This window comes from Schistocerca piceifrons, chromosome 6, assembly GCF_021461385.2.
Source record: "Schistocerca piceifrons isolate TAMUIC-IGC-003096 chromosome 6, iqSchPice1.1, whole genome shotgun sequence".
In the NCBI taxonomy this organism is placed as follows: Eukaryota; Metazoa; Arthropoda; class Insecta; order Orthoptera; family Acrididae; genus Schistocerca; species Schistocerca piceifrons.
The window spans coordinates 110,817,831-110,837,231 of NC_060143.1; the positions used below are offsets into that span (position 1 = coordinate 110,817,831).

The 19,401-nt window shown below is 41.5% G+C and overlaps 1 protein-coding gene across 1 annotated transcript in view; it reads right to left on the minus strand.

Annotated features, from left to right (window-relative positions):
- Positions 1–705: 705 nt before the first annotated feature.
- The window catches only part of LOC124802698 (icarapin-like), a 50,689-nt gene continuing 31,993 nt past the window's right edge, over positions 706–19,401 (minus strand). The window contains exons 2-5 of the mRNA XM_047263640.1: positions 6,465–6,620; positions 5,346–5,437; positions 2,683–2,880; positions 706–1,389 (exon numbers count right to left, since the gene is read on the minus strand). Coding sequence (XP_047119596.1) covers positions 1,099–1,389; positions 2,683–2,880; positions 5,346–5,437; positions 6,465–6,620 — 737 coding nt within the window. The 3' untranslated portion in view covers positions 706–1,098. The remainder of the gene's footprint in view (positions 1,390–2,682; positions 2,881–5,345; positions 5,438–6,464; positions 6,621–19,401) is intronic.

The following is a 19,401-nucleotide window of genomic DNA, read 5'->3' on the forward strand; positions in this document are numbered from 1 at the left end:
AAATTAAGATCACTACATGACATTTAAATGATGACAAGGTTTTCAAAATGTTGATAATTCTCTGTTGTTGGTAACTTTCTTGTAAAGTTCCAGTCATCTAAGCACTGTGCAAGCCAGTGTTTTCATGCAATGTCATGAAAGCAGAGTAATGGACAGTACACCAATATTTCTGTGTACATTTATGTTTCATATGTATTCCTTGTGTCTGTTGTAATGTGTTACCTAATCAGGATTTCATATGTACTTGAGGTGACATGAATTGTCAATTATTCATCTCTTTCATTATACCTCAGCACTAACATTTACTTTTTCACAGTTCCAAAAAATTGCTTCTAACAATAAAAATTCAGTCAGCTTGATGCAAATCATTTAAGCATGAGTGGAAAATTTATTTCCTGAACATAAACAAATCTTCTGACTGACTATCAAAATGCGTATGTTACAAGATGTTTGTTGTTCATCCAAATATTCTTTGGCCTGTGTGCATTAAGAATCTAATGATTAGCCTACCCTCACAGTTGAAGTATGACTGATGTTAAAAGTTAGGTACTATCAATACATTACAGCTTGAAAACACAAGAAGGCAAACTTAATTCTCACAGAATGTGCCAGAATACGCATGCTGTGTTATGATGAGGAACCAAGAGCATCCAGAATAAGAAGTTGTATGGTTGCAAGAAGTGCAGTACACAGACAGTGTGATAGTTACCTGTTTAAACTTACTCATTTACTGACATAAAGAATTTCATGTAAGATTTCCAATTAAAAATTTAATTACAATAATTTAAAAAATTAACAAACTTTTTTCTCTTTTCACATACATACACATAAATAATTGTATTTCAAAAAATTGTATTACACACTCGCACACACATACAACAAAACACACTCACTTTGTACAAAACATTTATCCTGAGTTACGTTGCATGGATTCAATAAATAAATTAATTTCAATCTTCTTCTTCACATCTTGGCAAGAGACATGTAGCATTCTCAGTCCTCATGGCAAGTTGCATTGACAGTCCTTTCTGTCAGATGTTATGCCACAAATTATTGTCATGAATAATCTTTGGTGATAGTCAACACTAATCTGCTTTGTCATTTGAATTTTTCGTTGATGGTGTTTTGTAAGCCTGAGAAATCTATTACTTCGCCAGTGTTGACATCAATTAATTCTGCATCAGGGTCAATCATGACCATTCCACCTTTTACTGCTTGATCACTGAGCACTGCGTTGACATAAGTATCGCGACTGAGATCGACATATCTTCCAGCATCTATGGTATTGTCCAAGTTGTCATAAAAAACAGAAGAATAATATTCAGGAGACTCAAGTAGTTCTGTGTTCTCAGAGTAGCTTCTGTCAAATCTCTCGGCTACGTCTTCAGTCTAAATTAGGGAAATTAACAGAGAAATGAAAAAAACATGTAATAGATCAGCAGTATCATGCAGATAGAGAAAGTAACAACAAACATGATAAAACATAAAATAAATCAAAACCTTAACCCCAAATTATTTAGAAACAGTTTTTGATAGAATACAAACACATCATTAAGCAGTTATACAACACACATAGATTACTGAGTGAGAAAGAAAAACATAATTAAGCAGTTATAAAAACATGTACAGATTACTACACTGAGAAAAGGAATTTCTGATTAGTTACTACAAAATTTTGTGTCTCACAATAATTCAAAGAAAACAGTAAAAGATGTTTTTGCATTTTTCATTAGTTTCCCCTTTTACCATTTCATCTAAGGTTCAGCGTGTTGCGTTTAAAAATAATAGTAGTAATTAATTTAGAAAGTACTACCTAACAGGCATTTTTGTTAAATCCCATTGCTCAAAGTATTATGAATTTACCAGTTTGAGTGCATTTGCTTTTGTATTAGTGTTTATAAAAAAGAGAACTAGTAAAATCCCATCACAAAGGTGGCTGAAGCACAGTGTTTAGTTACAAATAAACATGCAAAAAAAGCAAAACAGGAAGCAAACGTGTGAACACAATAATTAGGCACACACACTGAAAGAGAGAGAGAGAGAGAGAGAGAGAGAGAGAGAGAGAGATTTAACTAATTAGTTGAAGGAATTCTGGTAAATGGTTTATTCCGAAATGAATCATAAAACTTTCAGTCATGTAATTGTGCTTATATTTGTTTCACATGCACAAGCATTGTGTAATACATTACATACTGTTACAAAAGTAATACACTTTGAAAAAATAACAACCTATGGTTACAGATTTTTGCACAAGCCTACAATACTGAATCAGCTAATTCCAATTTATAATACTGCCTCCTGGAGATTCACTATTGTCAAGTACAGCAGAGTTTTACTGTTGCAATTTATATACAGCAAAATGCACTTTTTATATAATACTACACATAAATTATGTACATATGCCAGTACGTGAGACTGCTTTTAAAATTATGGAATAAAAATTTGCAGTATACAAGGCTTATTTGGTTTCTTTCAATAACATTTTTGTTCAAAGGTGAAAATGTGAGTAGTGTGTGTAAGTTATTAAGCTGCTATTTTATACAGGACAGGTCTGAAGATGTTTTGATGCGAAAATTCTATGCAAGCAGCTTTTAAATCACACAAGGTATCATCAGTCTTTCATGCAGGCACACTTGCAACTGCTTAACTTCAAGCTGTAAGTTCATCACCATCAGAACCCACCTTTCCCTTAGGGATTTCATTGTCATTTTCACTGACTTGCTCAGGTGAGGCAGAATCAGATGTTTCAGTTGGGTTCTGCTCTGAATCAATAGCCCCTTCTGTTGGCTTTACTTCAATCACCTGAATTTTGTAGACTCCTGTGTCATCATCATTTTTGTAAACAGTCTCGTTGACAGTAATGACATGACCTCCAACAACCTATAAAAGAAATGATAATGTTTTTATACTTTCTATATGTCTTTCTGAAGTTTATGGAAAAGGGCAATGTCTCATATTTATTATTTAGTAAGGAAGCATTCTGTTGGAATGTTAAATTGTATTCTAATATAAGGACAATACAGTCTTTGAAAGCTTTCTGTGAAATTAAGCAAAATTTAACTGGAGTTCAACATTCTGTCAGCAATGAGAAAATAGAAAACTGGTTCAAGCTTGGATTGGAAACAAATGGGGAAGAAAGTCAGCTGTGTCTTTAAAGAAACTACAAGCATGAATAGCAACAGATCCAGGTTGAAGAGGGACTTGTGTTGGTTTTGCAGCAAGTAAGAAAATAAATTTTTGGATGTCATGACAAATTGCTCTAGGTACTCTTTGTGCTATTCAGTATCCATTATATGTTATGGCTTTCTTCAAATTGATACTGAATTAATATGCATATCAGTTTGGCTGAGCAGTATGGGTGTTCAGTCCACGTAAAAAGAAGTCGAGGGTGGTGGGCAGCTGCCCCTGCCCCCGCTGCCCTTGAATGGGACAATACCAGTATTTTGTTACCTTAAGAAATTTAGGAAAACCCATCTATCTGCATGAGTCTAGTATCTTAAATTCTGCACAATCTTTCTCTATACACCAGAAATGGTATGCAAAGATGACTTAGAAGTGGAATTTTTTAGCTGAAAAATTTTAAAAATCAAAAAATCAGTCTATGTCACTTTGAGGGCATGGGGTATGTCTTTTGCAAAAGACATGGAATAAATGAAAAGAAGAATACTATACATCGAAATTTAATGGTTTTCTGTATTTTACAATTAAACACAAAGAAAAAAGTGTATATCTGTCAAATGTGTACTTCATTCATTGATCCGGTTTGGAGATGGATTTCATATGATCTTAGTTTTTTTTTTTTTTTTTTTTTTTTAATCATTAGCTTCAAGGGTCTACTCTATGCTTTAGTCCATGTACTTCAGTATTGTTACAGGCAGTGGACAATGAAGAGTTGTCTGCAAAAGCAGACACATACAACTTTACACACTGACCAACCAGAACATTATAACCACTGACCTACTATCAACATAAAGCCTTCCAGGCAATAGCAGAGTCACTTGCCAAGTGATGACTGCTAGTCAGACACTTGCATGGTACATGTAGTATCAGTTAGCATGCTGTCCATGTGTAGGATGGGGGAGGAGCACTATCTATTTGAGTTTGACCAAGGACAGATTGTGATTGCCCGGAGGCTCCGCACAAGCATTTCAGAAACTGCAGGACATGTCAGGTGTTCAAGGACTGTGGTGAGTGTCTTCAATATGTGGTGAAACCACATTCAGATGTCTCGTGATTGGGCAGCCACCCCTCATTACAGATGTCAGGCACCAAAGGGTGGGCTGATTGGTAAAACAGGAAAGGCAGTGAATTGTCACAGAACCAACATCAGTTTTTAATGCTGGGCAGAGTACAAGTGCTTCTGAGCCTCTGCAGCTGATGTCCCATGCATATGCCAATGTGAACACCATGACATCAGAAACTACAACTGAAATAGGCATGTGTCCATTGGTACCAGACATTGATGCAGTGGCAGAGCTTTGCATGATATGATGACTCCTGATACCCTCTTCATCATGCCGATGGGAGGGCACGAATCCATTGTTTTCCAGGGGAACATCTGCTTGACACCTGTTTGGCAGGCTGGAGACAAGCTGGTGGCAGCCCCATTATGCTCTGCGGAACATTCACATGAGCATCTGTGCATCCAGTGGAGGTTGCGTAAGGCACCATGATGGCCAAGGAGTATCGAATATTGATTGCAGACTTCATACACCCCTTCATGGTGATCATGTTTCCCGAGAGTAGTGGCATTTTTCTACAGCATAATGTGCCATGTCACAAGGCCAGGAGTGTGATGGAATGGTTCAAAGAACACAGTGGTGAGTTACAGTTGATGTGCTGGCCTCCAAAACTTGCCAGATCTGAACCTGATCAAACTGTGGGATCAATGGGAATTAGGTGACGTGCATGCAAATGTGGTGCTAACTCCCTCTAGCAATCTACCAATTGTTTACATGCCATGATGCTTCACCACTGTTATCCATGCCAAAGGTGGACATGCCGGCTATTGGTCATAATGTTCTGGCTGACCAGTGTAAATAATGCGGTAAAGTAGCTGGATTTGTTTCTCCCTCACAGTAAACAACAGTAAGGCAATAAATAAATATCTATTACTAGAGATGATTCCATAGCCTGTTTCCAATGCAGCAATGTTACCAATTTTCATATTTATTCAAAAATAGTATAGGCAAAAATATGTGGGTCTACTGTGGGTGTATGATGTAAGGATACTATGTTCTGTTTCCATTTTGAAATCTCATATGTCTTACTCGGGATTCTATTTTAGATGTGGTGAAATGATCACATATATGCTTTAGTCAAAACCATATTTATGCAATACATACCTTAGTGGTTGATGTGGTGTTACCCTCCTTGCCAAAATTGAATGCTCCATCTGGAAGGCCCTTCAGAACATCAGTGATTCTCCTCATGAAATCTGGAATATTAAAGAGAGTCTATTTTGTAGTCTGTGTCTTGTGCACCTAATAACAAAGTACTACTTCACATTCTTGAGACAATTGTGGCTTTGTACAGCAAACAAATAGGTGGTAGTCACCTTTACACACTTTACATTGCATCCTATAACGGAGACTTTCTGAGTCGTTGTAGCCTCTGATGAGGTCTCCAGCTGGGGATGATCAAACATTAGACAGAGAACTGGGACTTTGACTACAGCCTAATGGCCACAAAATGAAAATCACCAGATGGAGACTGTATTTAAAGAAGAAAGGTGAGCAAATAAAGGTCTACAATTTGATTGCTGGTTAGGCATTGTTTTTTTTTCTCTGTCAGTGTGATAAATATTGAGTTGCACTGCCATTCAAGGTCCGCATTAAATTAACTGATTAAGTCAGTTAACAGGTAACTGGAAGTCTAGGTCATTTGCCACCTCCAATACAACCATGGCTAGTAAAACTCTGTTATGTTCAAACGAAACAACATTAGTCATTTATTTCTAAAATTCTGTGTATCACGTCCTACATTTGCAGGTGACTATATGGACCATGAACCTTTTTCTGTATAAACTGTATGATTGATTGTCGCATTTCATAAACATCTACGGAATGGAGGATCATTAGCTAATCACTGTTATGGAAGAGGACTTTCAAATGGTGAACTGCTGTTGTTTTTCTGTCTACTTCATTTTTAGTGTACTTCACTCCTTTTGCTGATTTAACATTTCCTTATTAAAAATGAAACTGCATTTTGGCCAATATCCACATTAAAGATTAATTGATACAAATATATTCTCAAATTATAATGTGCCTGACTTAGTGGGCACTTAACTTTAGTTAAATAAAACAAAGCCACATTATGACAGAAATGATGCCGAGTCCATGGGTGCCCTCTCAACTTGTTAAATCAACTCAGTTTACCTATTGTGCCCACATAAGATCTAAGTTACACAATAACCAAAAGAATTTGAAAGAAACAGTAATTAATAAAGAGAACTGTATTCAAACCTTGCATGAAGCTGGAGAATCCAAAGAAGCCTCCAAATGGGAAGATGAAATCATCATCATCATCATCACTAGAGTCATCAACATCTTCCACACTCTCCGTTACACCAGCCCTCGATTCAAGAGGCACAAAAACCAATTCTGTATCAGAAGGTGTCCCTGAAAAGAAATAAATATGCATGTAATCAGGCAGTAGTTGTGAACTGTTGCGATGGTTGACAAAATATTTCAGTGGCATAAAAACTTTACACAACCAGCACACTTCTGTACAGCAAAGTTTCAGGAGACAAAGGAAATCTGTTCCTTTTCTATTCTTTTGTCAGTTATACGAATCCATATGCCTGACTCAGGCCCAGATCTGTTGTTTTCCTGTCAATTGATTTACTTTTAAAAATCATTTTGGTGTGAAATTTGTGACAGAGAAAATGCTGTCTAACACATGGAAAGTATATTTGTTTCACAAAGTATAGATAAATCTTTCAAGAGACTGCATTATGGGTGGAAAATTAATAGCAGAGCAGGCAGTTCTGCTGCTGAACATCCAGAAAGTGATGTCAATAATCAGGGCCAAAATAACAGAAAATTCAAGTACATAATGTAAAAAAAGCTTCTAGTCAACACACAGCTGTATGTTTTGAATAATAAAAATGTAATGTAGATAGTATAACTATTTAATTTACTGGGAGAGACACTTACATTTCATTTCATATACAAAGACACTCAGGCCAGTCTTTAATAATGTGGAAATATAATTACTTGAGTACAGCTCATATAAGCAAAGAATTACACAGCAGCTGGTAATGCAGTGCTGGGATTCACTCAAAAGCTTGCACTATGCAATGAATTAATGACAGAACAATAATGTGTACCCATCTCTAGATGTCCACAAGGGAGGGGGGGAAGGGAGGGCAGGCCACATGTCACTCCTGAAATCTGGGGTGTAGGCTTCATATTTATTACAAAATTCTTACCTATTTCTTGCTATAATTGTGTGCAGTTTTGGTAAATTGCAGATTTATCATTGCCTAATGTGGTAGGAAGTACCGTCATTCGTTGCAATTTGTTTGTTTCTCCTCTTGGGGGAGTTTTAATTCAGAATTTTTTCCTCATTGTTTTTGTTGCTGACCAACAGTATTTTCCTCATTTGTTGTGATTTGATTTTATTACAGATTTTTAATTTTCCGTGAGTATCAATATTGTTGGTATGGTACCAACATATAAATAAAAAAAATTTTTTGATTAATTTGTTGAATATGTTGGATTTAATTTTAAGAATGGTTTCATTTTGAGATAGATCTTTACCCATTAGGACAGTTCATAATGGGAGAGATCCTCTATGATATACAGTCACTGTAAAGAAAGTTCTAAAGAAACAGACTACTGCATAATAGGTGCAGAACAAAGCATGGTGCTGTAGATAGAGAGGAAGTCTTCACTGATTACTGTAGCAGAATATTACCAAATGATCTTTTACACACCCCAAAGAAATTCTGGTCTTACGTAAAGGCTGTTAGTGGCACCAAAGTTAGTGTCCAGTCACTCACGGACAAGAATGGAACTGCAGTTGGGGGGGTAACAAAACAAAAGCAGAAATGCTTAACTCTGTTTTCAAATATTCCTTTACAAAGGAAAACGTGGGAGAACTGCCCCAATTTAATACTCATGCCATTGAAAAGATGATTGAGATAAGTACGAGTGTCTCTGGTGTTGCAAAGAAGCCAAAAACTTTAAAGCTGAACAAAGCTCCAGGGCCCGATGGACTTCCTATCAGATCCTATACTGAATTTTCCACCGAGTTAGCTCCTCTTCTAACTGTTCTCTGCTGTAGATCTCTTGAAAAAGAAAAGTGTGCCCAGAAGTTAGAAGAAAGTCCAGGTCATACCCATCTACAGGAAAGGTAACAGAAGTGATCCACAAAACAATGACACGGGCTCAGTCATGTGTAAGGCAGGTAGCAGACTTTGGTTTATTGGTAAAATACTAGGGAAATGCAATCCATCTACAAAGGAGATGGCTTACGAATCACTCATGTGACCCATCCTAGAATATTGCTCAAGTGTGTCGGACACGTACCACATCGGATGGGCAGGCGATATTGAATATATACGGAGAAGAGCATCACGAATGGTTGCAGGGAGAGTGTCATTGAGATGTTGAAAGAATTTAACTGGCAGACTCTTGAAGTTAGAAGCAAACTATCCCAAGAAAGTCTACTAACAATGTTTCAAGAACCAGCTATAAATGATGACCCTAGGAATATACTACAATGTCCTACTTATCACACCTGTAGGGATCGTGAGGATAAGATTGGATTAATTACAGCGTGCACAGAGGCATTTAAACAATCATTGTTCCTGTGCTCCAAATGTGAATGGAACGGGAAAAAGTCCTAATAACCAGTACAGAGGAATGTACCCTCTGCCATGCACTTCAGTGGTTCACGGAGTACAGATGTACACTACTGGCCACTAAAATTGCTAGACCATGAAGATGAAGTGCTGCAGACGCGAAATTTAACCAACAGGAAGAAGATGCTGTGATATGCAAATGATTAGCTTTTCAGAGCATTCACACAAAGTTGGCACCATCGGCGACACCTACAACATGCTGACATGAGGAAAGTTTCCAACCGATTTCTCATACACAAACAGCAGTTGACCGGCGTTGCCTGGTGAAACGTTACTGTGATGCCCCGTGTAAGGAGGAGAAATGCGTACCATCACGTTTCCGACTTTGATAAAGGTCGGATTGTAGCCTATAGCAATTGCGGTTTATCGTATCGCGACATTGCTGCTCGCGTTGGTCAAGATCCAATGAATGTTAGCAGAATATGGAATCGGTGGGTTCAGGGGGGTAATACGGAATGCCGTGCTCGATCTCAACGGCCTCGTATCACTAGCAGTCGAGGTGACAGGCATCTTATCCGCAGGGTTGTAACGGATCGTGCAGCCGTGTCTCGATCCCTGAGTCAACAGATGGGGACGTTTGCAAGACGACAACCATCTGCATGAACAGTTCGACGACGTTTGCAGCAGCATGGACAATCAGCTCGGAGACAATGGCTGCAGTTACCCATGACGCTGCATCACAGACAGGAGCGCCTGCGATGGTGTACTGAACGACGAACCTGGGTGCACGAATGGCTAAACGTCATTTTTTCGGATGAATCCAGGTTCTTTTTACAGCATCATGATGGTCACATCCGTGTTTGGAGACATTGTGGTGAACACACATTGGAAGCGTGTATTCGTCATCACCATACTGGCGTATCACCCGGCGTGATGGTATGGGGTGCCATTGGTTTTACGTCTCAGTCACCTCTTGTTCGCATTGACGGCACTTTGAACAGTGGACGTTACGTTTCAGATGTGTTATGACCCGTGGCTCTACCCTTCATTCTATCCCTGCGAAATCCTACATTTCAGCAGGATAATGCACGACCGCATGTTGCAGGTCCTGTACGGGCCTTTCTGGATACAAGAAATGTTCGACTACTGCCTTGGCCAGCACAATTTCCAGATCTCTCACCAATTGAAAACGTCTGGTCAATGGTGGTCGAGCAACTGGCTCGTCACAATACGCCAGTCACTACTCTTGATGAACTGTGGTATCGTGATGAAGCTGCATGGGCAGCTGTACCTGTACACGCCATCCAAGCTCTGTTTGACTCAATGCCCAGGCGTATCAAGGCCGTTATTATGGCCGGAGGTGGTTGTTCTGGGTACTGAATTCTCAGGATTTATGCACCCAAACTGCATGAAAATGTAATCACATGTCAGTTCTAATATAATATATTTGTCCAATGAATACCCATTTATCATCTGCATTTCTTCTTGGTGCAGCAATTTTAATGGTCAGTAGTGTAGTGATAGACATTAATCCAAATTATGGCATTCATATTAATAATTGAGAACCAAATATGCAGCATAGGGCCTATGTTAATGAAATATGCTTGCCATTTCTGTATCGAAGTCATCTAACTAAAAATCGTTGAATGCATACGCAAGAATCATTTACGATAGAATACGCTTTGCTGATTTCTGTTAAATTTGCTGTGTAGGGCTCGACGTGTTCAGAACAAAAGCACATTTTTTTGCGTCGCAGAGCTCGTGACGGGCGCACCTGCAGTTAGGCGGTAGGTGTCAGCACATTGCAGCAGTGAGGCCACGCCCAGACCGCCTGTCTTAATACTTACGCACGCAGGCGCATTGTGTTGGCAGCTGGGCGTGCCGCGAGGCTGCTGACTCGGCCGGTATGTGGGGCGCTGCTCCTTGCTTCTGCGTCCTGGTGCTTTGTATTCCCTGCATGCGGGCTCGTTGCCACCTGTCACCTGAGCGAACTCGTAATGCCAACCGAAGAACTGCCAATGCGCTTACAAGAGGAAGGGCAAACAGTATTTTAAAAACCATATGGCAATGGAAAACCAGCGGAGGGGCCAGTGCCGTATTACGCGTGGAGTGATGTACAACGTTACAGTGTGGAGAGCTCTTCACAGTGCCCAACGTTTACATGTACATCTACATGGATACTCTGCAAATCAGCCGGCCGGTGTTGCCGAGCGGTTCTAGGCGCTTCAGTCCGGAACCGCGCTGCTGCTATGGTCGCAGGTTCGAATCCTGCCTCGAGCATGGACGTGTGTGATGTCCTTAGGTTAGTTAGGTTTAAGTAGTTCCAAGTCCAGGGGAGTGATGACCTCAGATGTTAAATCCCATAGTGCTTAGAGCCATTTGAACCATTTTGAACTCTGCAAATCACACTTAAATGCCTGGCGGAGCGTACATGGAACCACATTCACAATTAATACTTTATTATTCCGCTCTTGAACAGCGCGCGGAAAAACGGACACATATATCTTTCCGCGAGAGGTCTGATTTCCCTTATTTTATTACGATGATTGTTTCTCCCTATGTAGGTCGGCATCAACAAAATATTTCCTCATTGGGAGGAGAAAGCTGGTGGCTGAAATTTTGTGAGAAATTTCTGCCGCAACGATAAACGCCTTTGTTTTGATGGTGTCCATTCAAAATCCTGTATCATGCCCGTGACACTCTCTCTCCCTTTTCGTGATAGTACAAAACATGCTGCTCTTCTGTGAACTTTCTCGATTTACTCCGTCAATCTTATCTGGTAACGATCGCAGACCGCGCAGCAGTACTGCGAAGACTGAAGCGTGCTTTAGGCACACTCTAGTAGATCTGTTGCATTTTCTGAGTATTCTGCCAATGAAATGCAGTCTTTGGTTTGCCTTCCCCACGACACTTTCTGTGTGTTTTACGCCTTTAAATTAGACTGGCTTATCGTGTAACCGAAGTTTAATGGATTCCTTTTAGCACTCATGTGGATGACCTCACAGTTTTCTTTATTTAGGGTCAGTCACCAATTTTCGCACCATTCAGTTATCTTTCCTAAATCGTTTTCCAATTTGTTTTGATCTTCTAATTAGGTTACTAGGCGATACACGACAGCATCATCTGCAAACAACCTAAGACAGCTGCTCACATTGTAAATCGTTTATATAGTTGCCGCGCGGTCTAAGGCCCCTTGTCACGGTCCGTGTGGCTCCCACCGTCGGAAGTTCGAGTCCTCCCTCGGGCGTGGGTGTGTGTGTTCTCCATAGCGTAAGTTAGTTTAAGTTAGATTAAGTGGTGTGTAGGCTTAGGGCCCGATGACCTCTGCGGTTTGGTCCCATGAGACCTTACCAAAAATTTCCAAAATTTTCCGTTTATATAGTTAGGGTGAGCCTATAAAACTACATTGGGGAACGTCAGAAATCACTTGTGTTTTACTCGACGATTTTCCGTCGTTTGCTACGAGCTGTGACCTCTCTGGCATGAAATCACGAATCCAGTCACATAACTGAGACGATATTCCATAAGCACGCAATTCCACTACAAGCTGGTTGTGTGGTACAGTGTCAAAAGCCTTTTGGAAACCTAGAAATAAGGTATCAATTTGAACTCTCTTGTTAACAGCCCTCAACACTTCGTGCTGTTTTTCACAGGAACGATGGTTTCTAAATCGTACCTTATATCTCGGCTCCTAGTCTTGCCTTGGCGAAAACCGAATGACTGAGTAAATAGAGCCTTATTCATCATCAACCTACACAAGTAGCGTACTGTACCATCGTAGTGTCGTTGTGAACTTTGTGTGTGTGTGTGTGTGTGTGTGTGTGTGTGTGTGTGTGTGTGTGTGTGTGTATCTTTCGAGCATTTTGTCCGGAAATGAGTAAAGAAAGAGTTCTAGATACGTCGCGTCATCAACATTCCTCCCCTCCCCCTCTCAACAAAAATCAGTCGGGTTGTATTGTTAACAAAATGGCTCTGAGCACTATGGGACTCAACTGCTGAGGTCATTAGTCCCCTAGAACTTAGAACTAGTTAAACCTAACTAACCTAAGGACACCACAAACATCCATGCCCGAGGCAGGACTCGAACCTGCGACCGCAGGAGTCTTGCGGTTCCAGACTGCAGCGCCTTTAACCGCACGGCCACTTCGGCCGGCTATTGTTAACATTGTATATCAATTTTAACAATGGTAGGGTTTCGATAAGCATCGTAAACGCTGTTCGTGTTGTTGGCAGTAGTGCTACATATACACCGAGGTGTTTGTTTGTTTTAGGGCGCAAAAAACAACTGGGGTCATACGTGGGAGGGCGAACATCACTCCTCCAACTGTTCTGATGATGCAGTCCACCACAAATTCCTCTCAGAGCAGGATTTGCTCCTCACAGCTCGTTCTAGTACACACGTGCTGCCATCGTGTCCCTCCTTCTTGTCAGTGTTTCCATAGACCAAGCGGAGAACCTCCTCATTCCACGCTCAGCAACGAGAATAGCCGATATTCTTGCCATGGTTCGTCCAAAAATATTGCTCCGCCACCCCTAACCCGTGGCCACGTTTGGCAGGTGGCGGATGTGTTGCAGTGGTGTCGTTGAGAGAGACATGTTCACAAAGAGATTCGAAGCGCAAATCGCCAAAGTGGTGTAAAATATAAGGATTTGCACCAGGCCGCCGAACAACCTCATAGAGATAGGCAAACTCGTTCATCCTTGGGAACTAGTTCACTGCTGATCGTTCTTGTTTGGGAACCGTCCATTTTTACTCGTTCACCGTTCATTTGTGCTTGGAATGGTTCTTATGAAAAACTGAAAACTAGTAGTGTAGGTGACTGAAGGATGGAGGGCACCAAGGGGGAGCACTTGCCTCCCCACTGGAGTATCGAATTTTTGTTCATTACAGAATTCTTACACTCTTTTAGAAGTAATTTCTGTGAGTCTGCAGAATCTCCCGTTTAGCCAACTGTAGTGTTCTGTGGCTGATCGCAGGGAAATAATATAGGGTGGCGCACCGAAAACCGGCCCCAAGTACAGACTGCTTGCTAATTACGGACGATGTGTTGCCCGTTACGAGCAGATACAACAAACAGACAAACAAGTAATAATTAGGCAGTGAATAAATAACAAGCTAATGCAAGCAACAACTGCGAAACAATCGATGACGATGTGTAGAGAGCTGGAGAAGAGAACATGAAAATCTCAGGCGACACACGTAGTCTTGTAAACCTGTTGGTGGTTGTTTCCCAACTTAATAGACCACAAGTGTCTTGTTTAAAATTCTTCGTTTCGACTTCCACTACATAGCTATGTTACGTTGTAAACAATAATCGTTTACACCCTATATGTACTTCACGTTGTCTCTGAGTTCGTAGGCGAAGTAGAGACTTTATGGAAGCATAAAATAAAATATGGTTTTCTCATCACACTTGCGTCACATGCTTAGTAAAAATTAGGTTTTTATGTTGCATTATTAAATTTAATGCAGCAATAATAATAAGAATTAAGTTCGCAGTAATGAAGTTTGTCATGCGAAGAACGACGAGTGCGGCCAAGGGAGACCGAGACTGAGACGAGCACGCGACCGAGGCTGGAACGAGAACTGCCGAAGTGACCGCCGCGACCGAAGTGAACTATGAACCGATCGTTCCTCGTTCTCGGGAACTATAAGTAGACCGCCGCGACCGAAGTGAACTATGAACCGATCGTTCCTTGGAATTCGTTCCTCGGTCCTTTCGTTCATCTTGGTGAACCGTTCCTTTGCACTCGTTCGTTCGCGAGCTACCCATCTCTGCAACCTCAGGTGGGGTCTCCCTTTTAACATCGAAGTTGGCAATCTTTCGACATTCAAACATCGAACATCGTCATTACAGTATGTAAATATCGACGATCATCGAACATGCCTCTGTGGGACCTGGCCGTCGCCCGAGCCACTCAGTTCGCTCTTGATGACCTGCCAGAGGCGCAACAGGTGCTCCAAGGGCGGGCGCGCCAGCCATGCGGCAAATCCGGTGACGCGTGGCGGCGTCGCGAGGCCGTCCCGGACCACGCCTGCGCATGCGCCACCGGCTGGAACAACACGCTCACCTACACCGGCCCGGCTACATTTCCGGGAATCCGCAAGTTCCTGCACGCCGGCGGAAGCACGCGTCCAACGCACAGTCCGCTGCAGCTACTGTAGCGCGTCTGATGCCTCCGCATCCCGAAATGCGTGAAGCCACTGAACTTCTCTGACTGGTATTTACCGCTCCCGCCATACAAAAGTGGCCTCGCAGACGGAGCGCTATGTCAGTTTCAGGAGGTCGAAGGATCTGAACGAACGATTTCCACATTTCCGGTAACTTATACATGGCGAAGAAAAATTCGCGCACTCTGACTCCGCAGCGCGTTTTCTCACATACTAGCAATACAAAAATGTCTCACACAAAATTTCGCCCTTTGCATATTTCAGGCACAAAGTGGACTTTAAAGATTGGCAATCTGGCAATACTGTAATCACTTGTACGGTAACTACCTCAGTCAGGATTAGCGGTAGTGCTGTGCACTTGGTGCAATTCGTAACGTTTTGGGTTAGCATGCAGTAGGTCGAGAGTTCGATTCTGGATCGAGGCTTATTTGTTTTTATTTGCTAAAAGTAGTCTGCGTGGTACGGTATCTGGTGCCTTAGTCGTCATGTAGCGATTATAGTGGGTCTTCTACAAAACATTTCTAGTTATGTACTACGAACACAGAAATGGAAATACAACCGTTTTCACTGGTCGACTTTTAAAGAAACCTTTTGCACGTAGTGGACGCGAGTTGTTTTGCACCGTTGCATCTACTATATTCCAAACTTGTTTTTGTGTACCCTACCCCAATGGTCCCACCGATTAATAGCAACTATTATTCTTGCCACGTTCAGGTCAGTCACATTTCGTTAGGGGCTTATGTCACCAGTAGGACTAGCAAAGTGCTTTGCAAACAATTTCAATGGGACCATAGGGGGTGGGTACACCCAAAACAAGTTTGGGATCTAGCAAGTACAGTGGCGCGAAACAATTCGTGTCCACGACGTGCAAAAGGCTTCTTTAAAAGCTGACCAGCGACAACGACTGTACTTCGATTTTTGTGTTCATAGTACATAACTGCAAACGTGTTGTAGGAGACCCACTGTAATCGCTGTATGACGATTAAGACGCCAGATATGCTAATCCAGAACGCTATCCTGTGCACCAAGTGCACAGCTCTGGTCTATCTGTTGACAGAGGTAGTTTCCGTACATGTGATTACAGTGTTGCCAGATTGCCAATCTTTAACGTCCATTTAGTGCTCGAAATGTGCGCAGGACGAAATTTCGTGAGACACAATTTTGAATTGCCGGTGTGTGACGAATCGCGCTGCGAAGTTAGAGTGCGTGAATTTTTTTTATCACCCCATATATTAAAATTCATACTCCCACGAGTGTGCTTCGAATTTCTCTGCATACGGGTTTTTTTCCATCAGGAACAGTGTGTTCCATATTAGCGGGTCCAGTATAGGAGGAAGGGCAGCATCGGCCGTAAATTTTTAATCTGTTTACTGCAGATCGAGTACAGCTACCCCGTAGCTGTCTCCAGTGCAATTGTATCCAAGTCAGTGGTGATTCATCGTAAATAAAACTGTCATCTGTAGTATCAAATGGTACCATGTGCGATTTTATTTGTCGTGAGTCATCATGACTTGGACGTAATTGCACTGAAGGTAGCTACATAGTAGCTGAATTCGATCTGCAATAAACCGATGCTCCTCTTCCTCTTATCTTTTATCTTCTACATACGACTCCTCGTTCGGTAATTTAATCAGTCGTTAAGTAAAGTGGTCATTAATCCGAAGCTTCTTTTGAACACTTGAGACATGATCGACTCCTCTCTTGCCCTGAACCTTGAACTGGATTCCCTGTCTATTCCACTTATCCGTTTGAATCATTCAGTTACAAGTTGCTTTACGCGTTCACTGATTCTATAGTGTTTCCGTTCCAGCGCGAGTCCTGTAGCTGCCTGAGGAAGCCACCCAGTCCATCCAGGAACTCTTCCTCTGACTTTAACACTTGGTGGAGGGAGAGGGGGAGGGAGGAAATGTTTTCTGCCGGGTAGCGAGCAATGTATGACTCAAAACAGGAAGCGATTCAACAGATACAGCAGCCAAAGAGGCGTTTACAACACCTGCAGTAGCGCAGTGTTTTGTCCGCGTACTTCCAGTGTCCTTGCTGTTGGAGGCATATGTGAATGGAAGAACAAGTGGCCGAATATGATGAAGCATAACAAGGTGCAACCAGTGACAGTTATCAGACACGAGTGCGAAACGAAATCGTTCTCACGTGCCTCTGAAGTGAGCCACTGCCCTATGACGCATAGATCCCCCTCCAATGAGTGGAGTAGAGGACCCACCAATGCGGTCCTTGTGGCGCAGGGCTACTTGTTTGTACACTAGATGAAAGGCCATAATATAGCTGTGGACTTACGCGTATTTCACTTAACGACACGCCAAGTAGCAGTCTTTTACTGAAATTTGGTTAAATCTTCCCAGCTTTTTCAGTGTTGGGAAGGAACACAGCTTCGATGTGAAGTTTGTTTAATTAATTTGGTGTCCTTACTGACTAATTTTCATATTCATATCGTTGTGTATTTAATTAATCCCGGCACTAATGATTGCACTGTCGAGTACTTATAAACCATACTTCGACAGCAAAAAAAGTTTCGTGAAATCTTCCGATAATCTGTTTGTTTGCATGGCCATTTTTCGCAGCAACAATTGAAGTAAGCCTAGGCCGTAAAAATCAATAATAACTGACTTATGAATTACATCTGTACACAGTGTAACTTAAATTATTCTTATACACGACACCTGGTGCACATTTACTTTTCTCTTCCACAAATTCGGTTTTATAATTGAATAAAGATACACATCAAGATGAGGACGTCTGTTGATGCTATGAATAAGCAACGGCTTATAACACAGACAGAACTGCCAGAAAACTTTAAACTGGCGACTGTGCTGAAAGAAACAGGGTTACAGGGGACTCGCACTGGAACAGCGAGCGTCTGACGACTGAGTAATTGTTGTGCTAGGAGGCCATTAAGGTGCTGTTACCACCGACGAGCTAACTAGCATGCTGACGCAAGCCACTGTACGAAGAAGCTGGTAACCATACCAGTGAGACAACGAAAGACCTGATTTCTGGTTGTGGCAAATCATATTGTTAACGTCAACAGGATATTTTATGCAGAAGATAGTGAATCCGATGTTATCTGCAGAAATCAGTATAGACGCTTATAATGGCAGAATCGTTGTTTCGCTCAAGACAATGGACTCGCATCTGTGAAATCTGGGGTTCAAATTAATGTTTGGAAAAATCGATTTCAGTTCCTGTTATTTCTCAGAAGCGCTGCCAAAAAGTCCCGTAAAAAAAGAAGAAACGTATGTTGTAAGTCTGAGGAATGCTTTTGTGTGTTATGAAACCAACGATCACGACATCTTGGGGGAGAGCGTGGGGGAGGAAGATGTATTGAAATAAAAAACGCCGGGAGCAGGATATTCGTCCACAAATCATATCTCATGTATACACGTAACGCAGCTGAAATGACCGCTTTGTTGACGAGAAAAATGTGGTCGATATTAACGACTGAGGTTACCTCTCTGTGCAACTGAATAAATGCTATTTGTATTTCGAAGCACACGCATCGTCTTATTTTAGTTTGTAGCATTTTCAGCGGCAATTCACTTCGATACTGCACTTCATGTGTGCTAGCCTTTTCCGCTGGTGAAGGTTGGGTTGTTTTGGGGAAGGAGACCAGACAGCGAGGTCATCGGTCTCATCGGATTAGGGAAGGATGGGGAAGGAAGTCGGCCGTGCCCTTTGAAAGGAACCATCCCGGCATTTGCCTGGAGTGATTTAGGGAAATCACGGAAAACCTAAATCAGGATGGCCGGATGCGGGATTGAACCGTCGTCCGCTGGTGAAGCAATCTGCTTCCAGCACTACAATCACTTCGTAAGTACAGAAAAAAAACCTTCATACACCATTGTGTATCCCGAGTAACATTAATATAATGGTAGAAAATACATTTGAATCAGCACACAACGGTTGTACAATGTGTTCCTACACCCACAGGTGGATGACGAGCGAACTTTAAAAAAGTTCCTGTAAGTCATGCTCCGTGGCACAGACCTAACATTCTCCTTGGACCATATACTCTCTTGTTGTGAAGCAGTCATCAACCGAATAGTTAGTTTGTACAGTCTCGTGCTTCAGTGGTCAGGTAAACAATGCAATTACCCAGTTGCAGAGGTAGCTCCTACTTCACGTGAAAACTAAATCAAAAAATCAAAAGGAAATCTTATGACTGTGAAAGTTTATTAGTTGTTCTGACTTGTGGCAGTGAGACATGGACTTTTAATGCAAAATCCATTCAAAAACTGAGGTTTGTTCAGCAAGTACTGGAGGGATGCGTGTTGGTAAGTACCAGGAGAAACACTGGAGTGGAAGATTTAATTATGACTGAAACGAAAATTAAAAGAGATAGCCAGGAGAATGGATGGTACATGGACCAAGGAAGTTCTTTGGTGAATTCTAAAAGTAAGAAAAGACG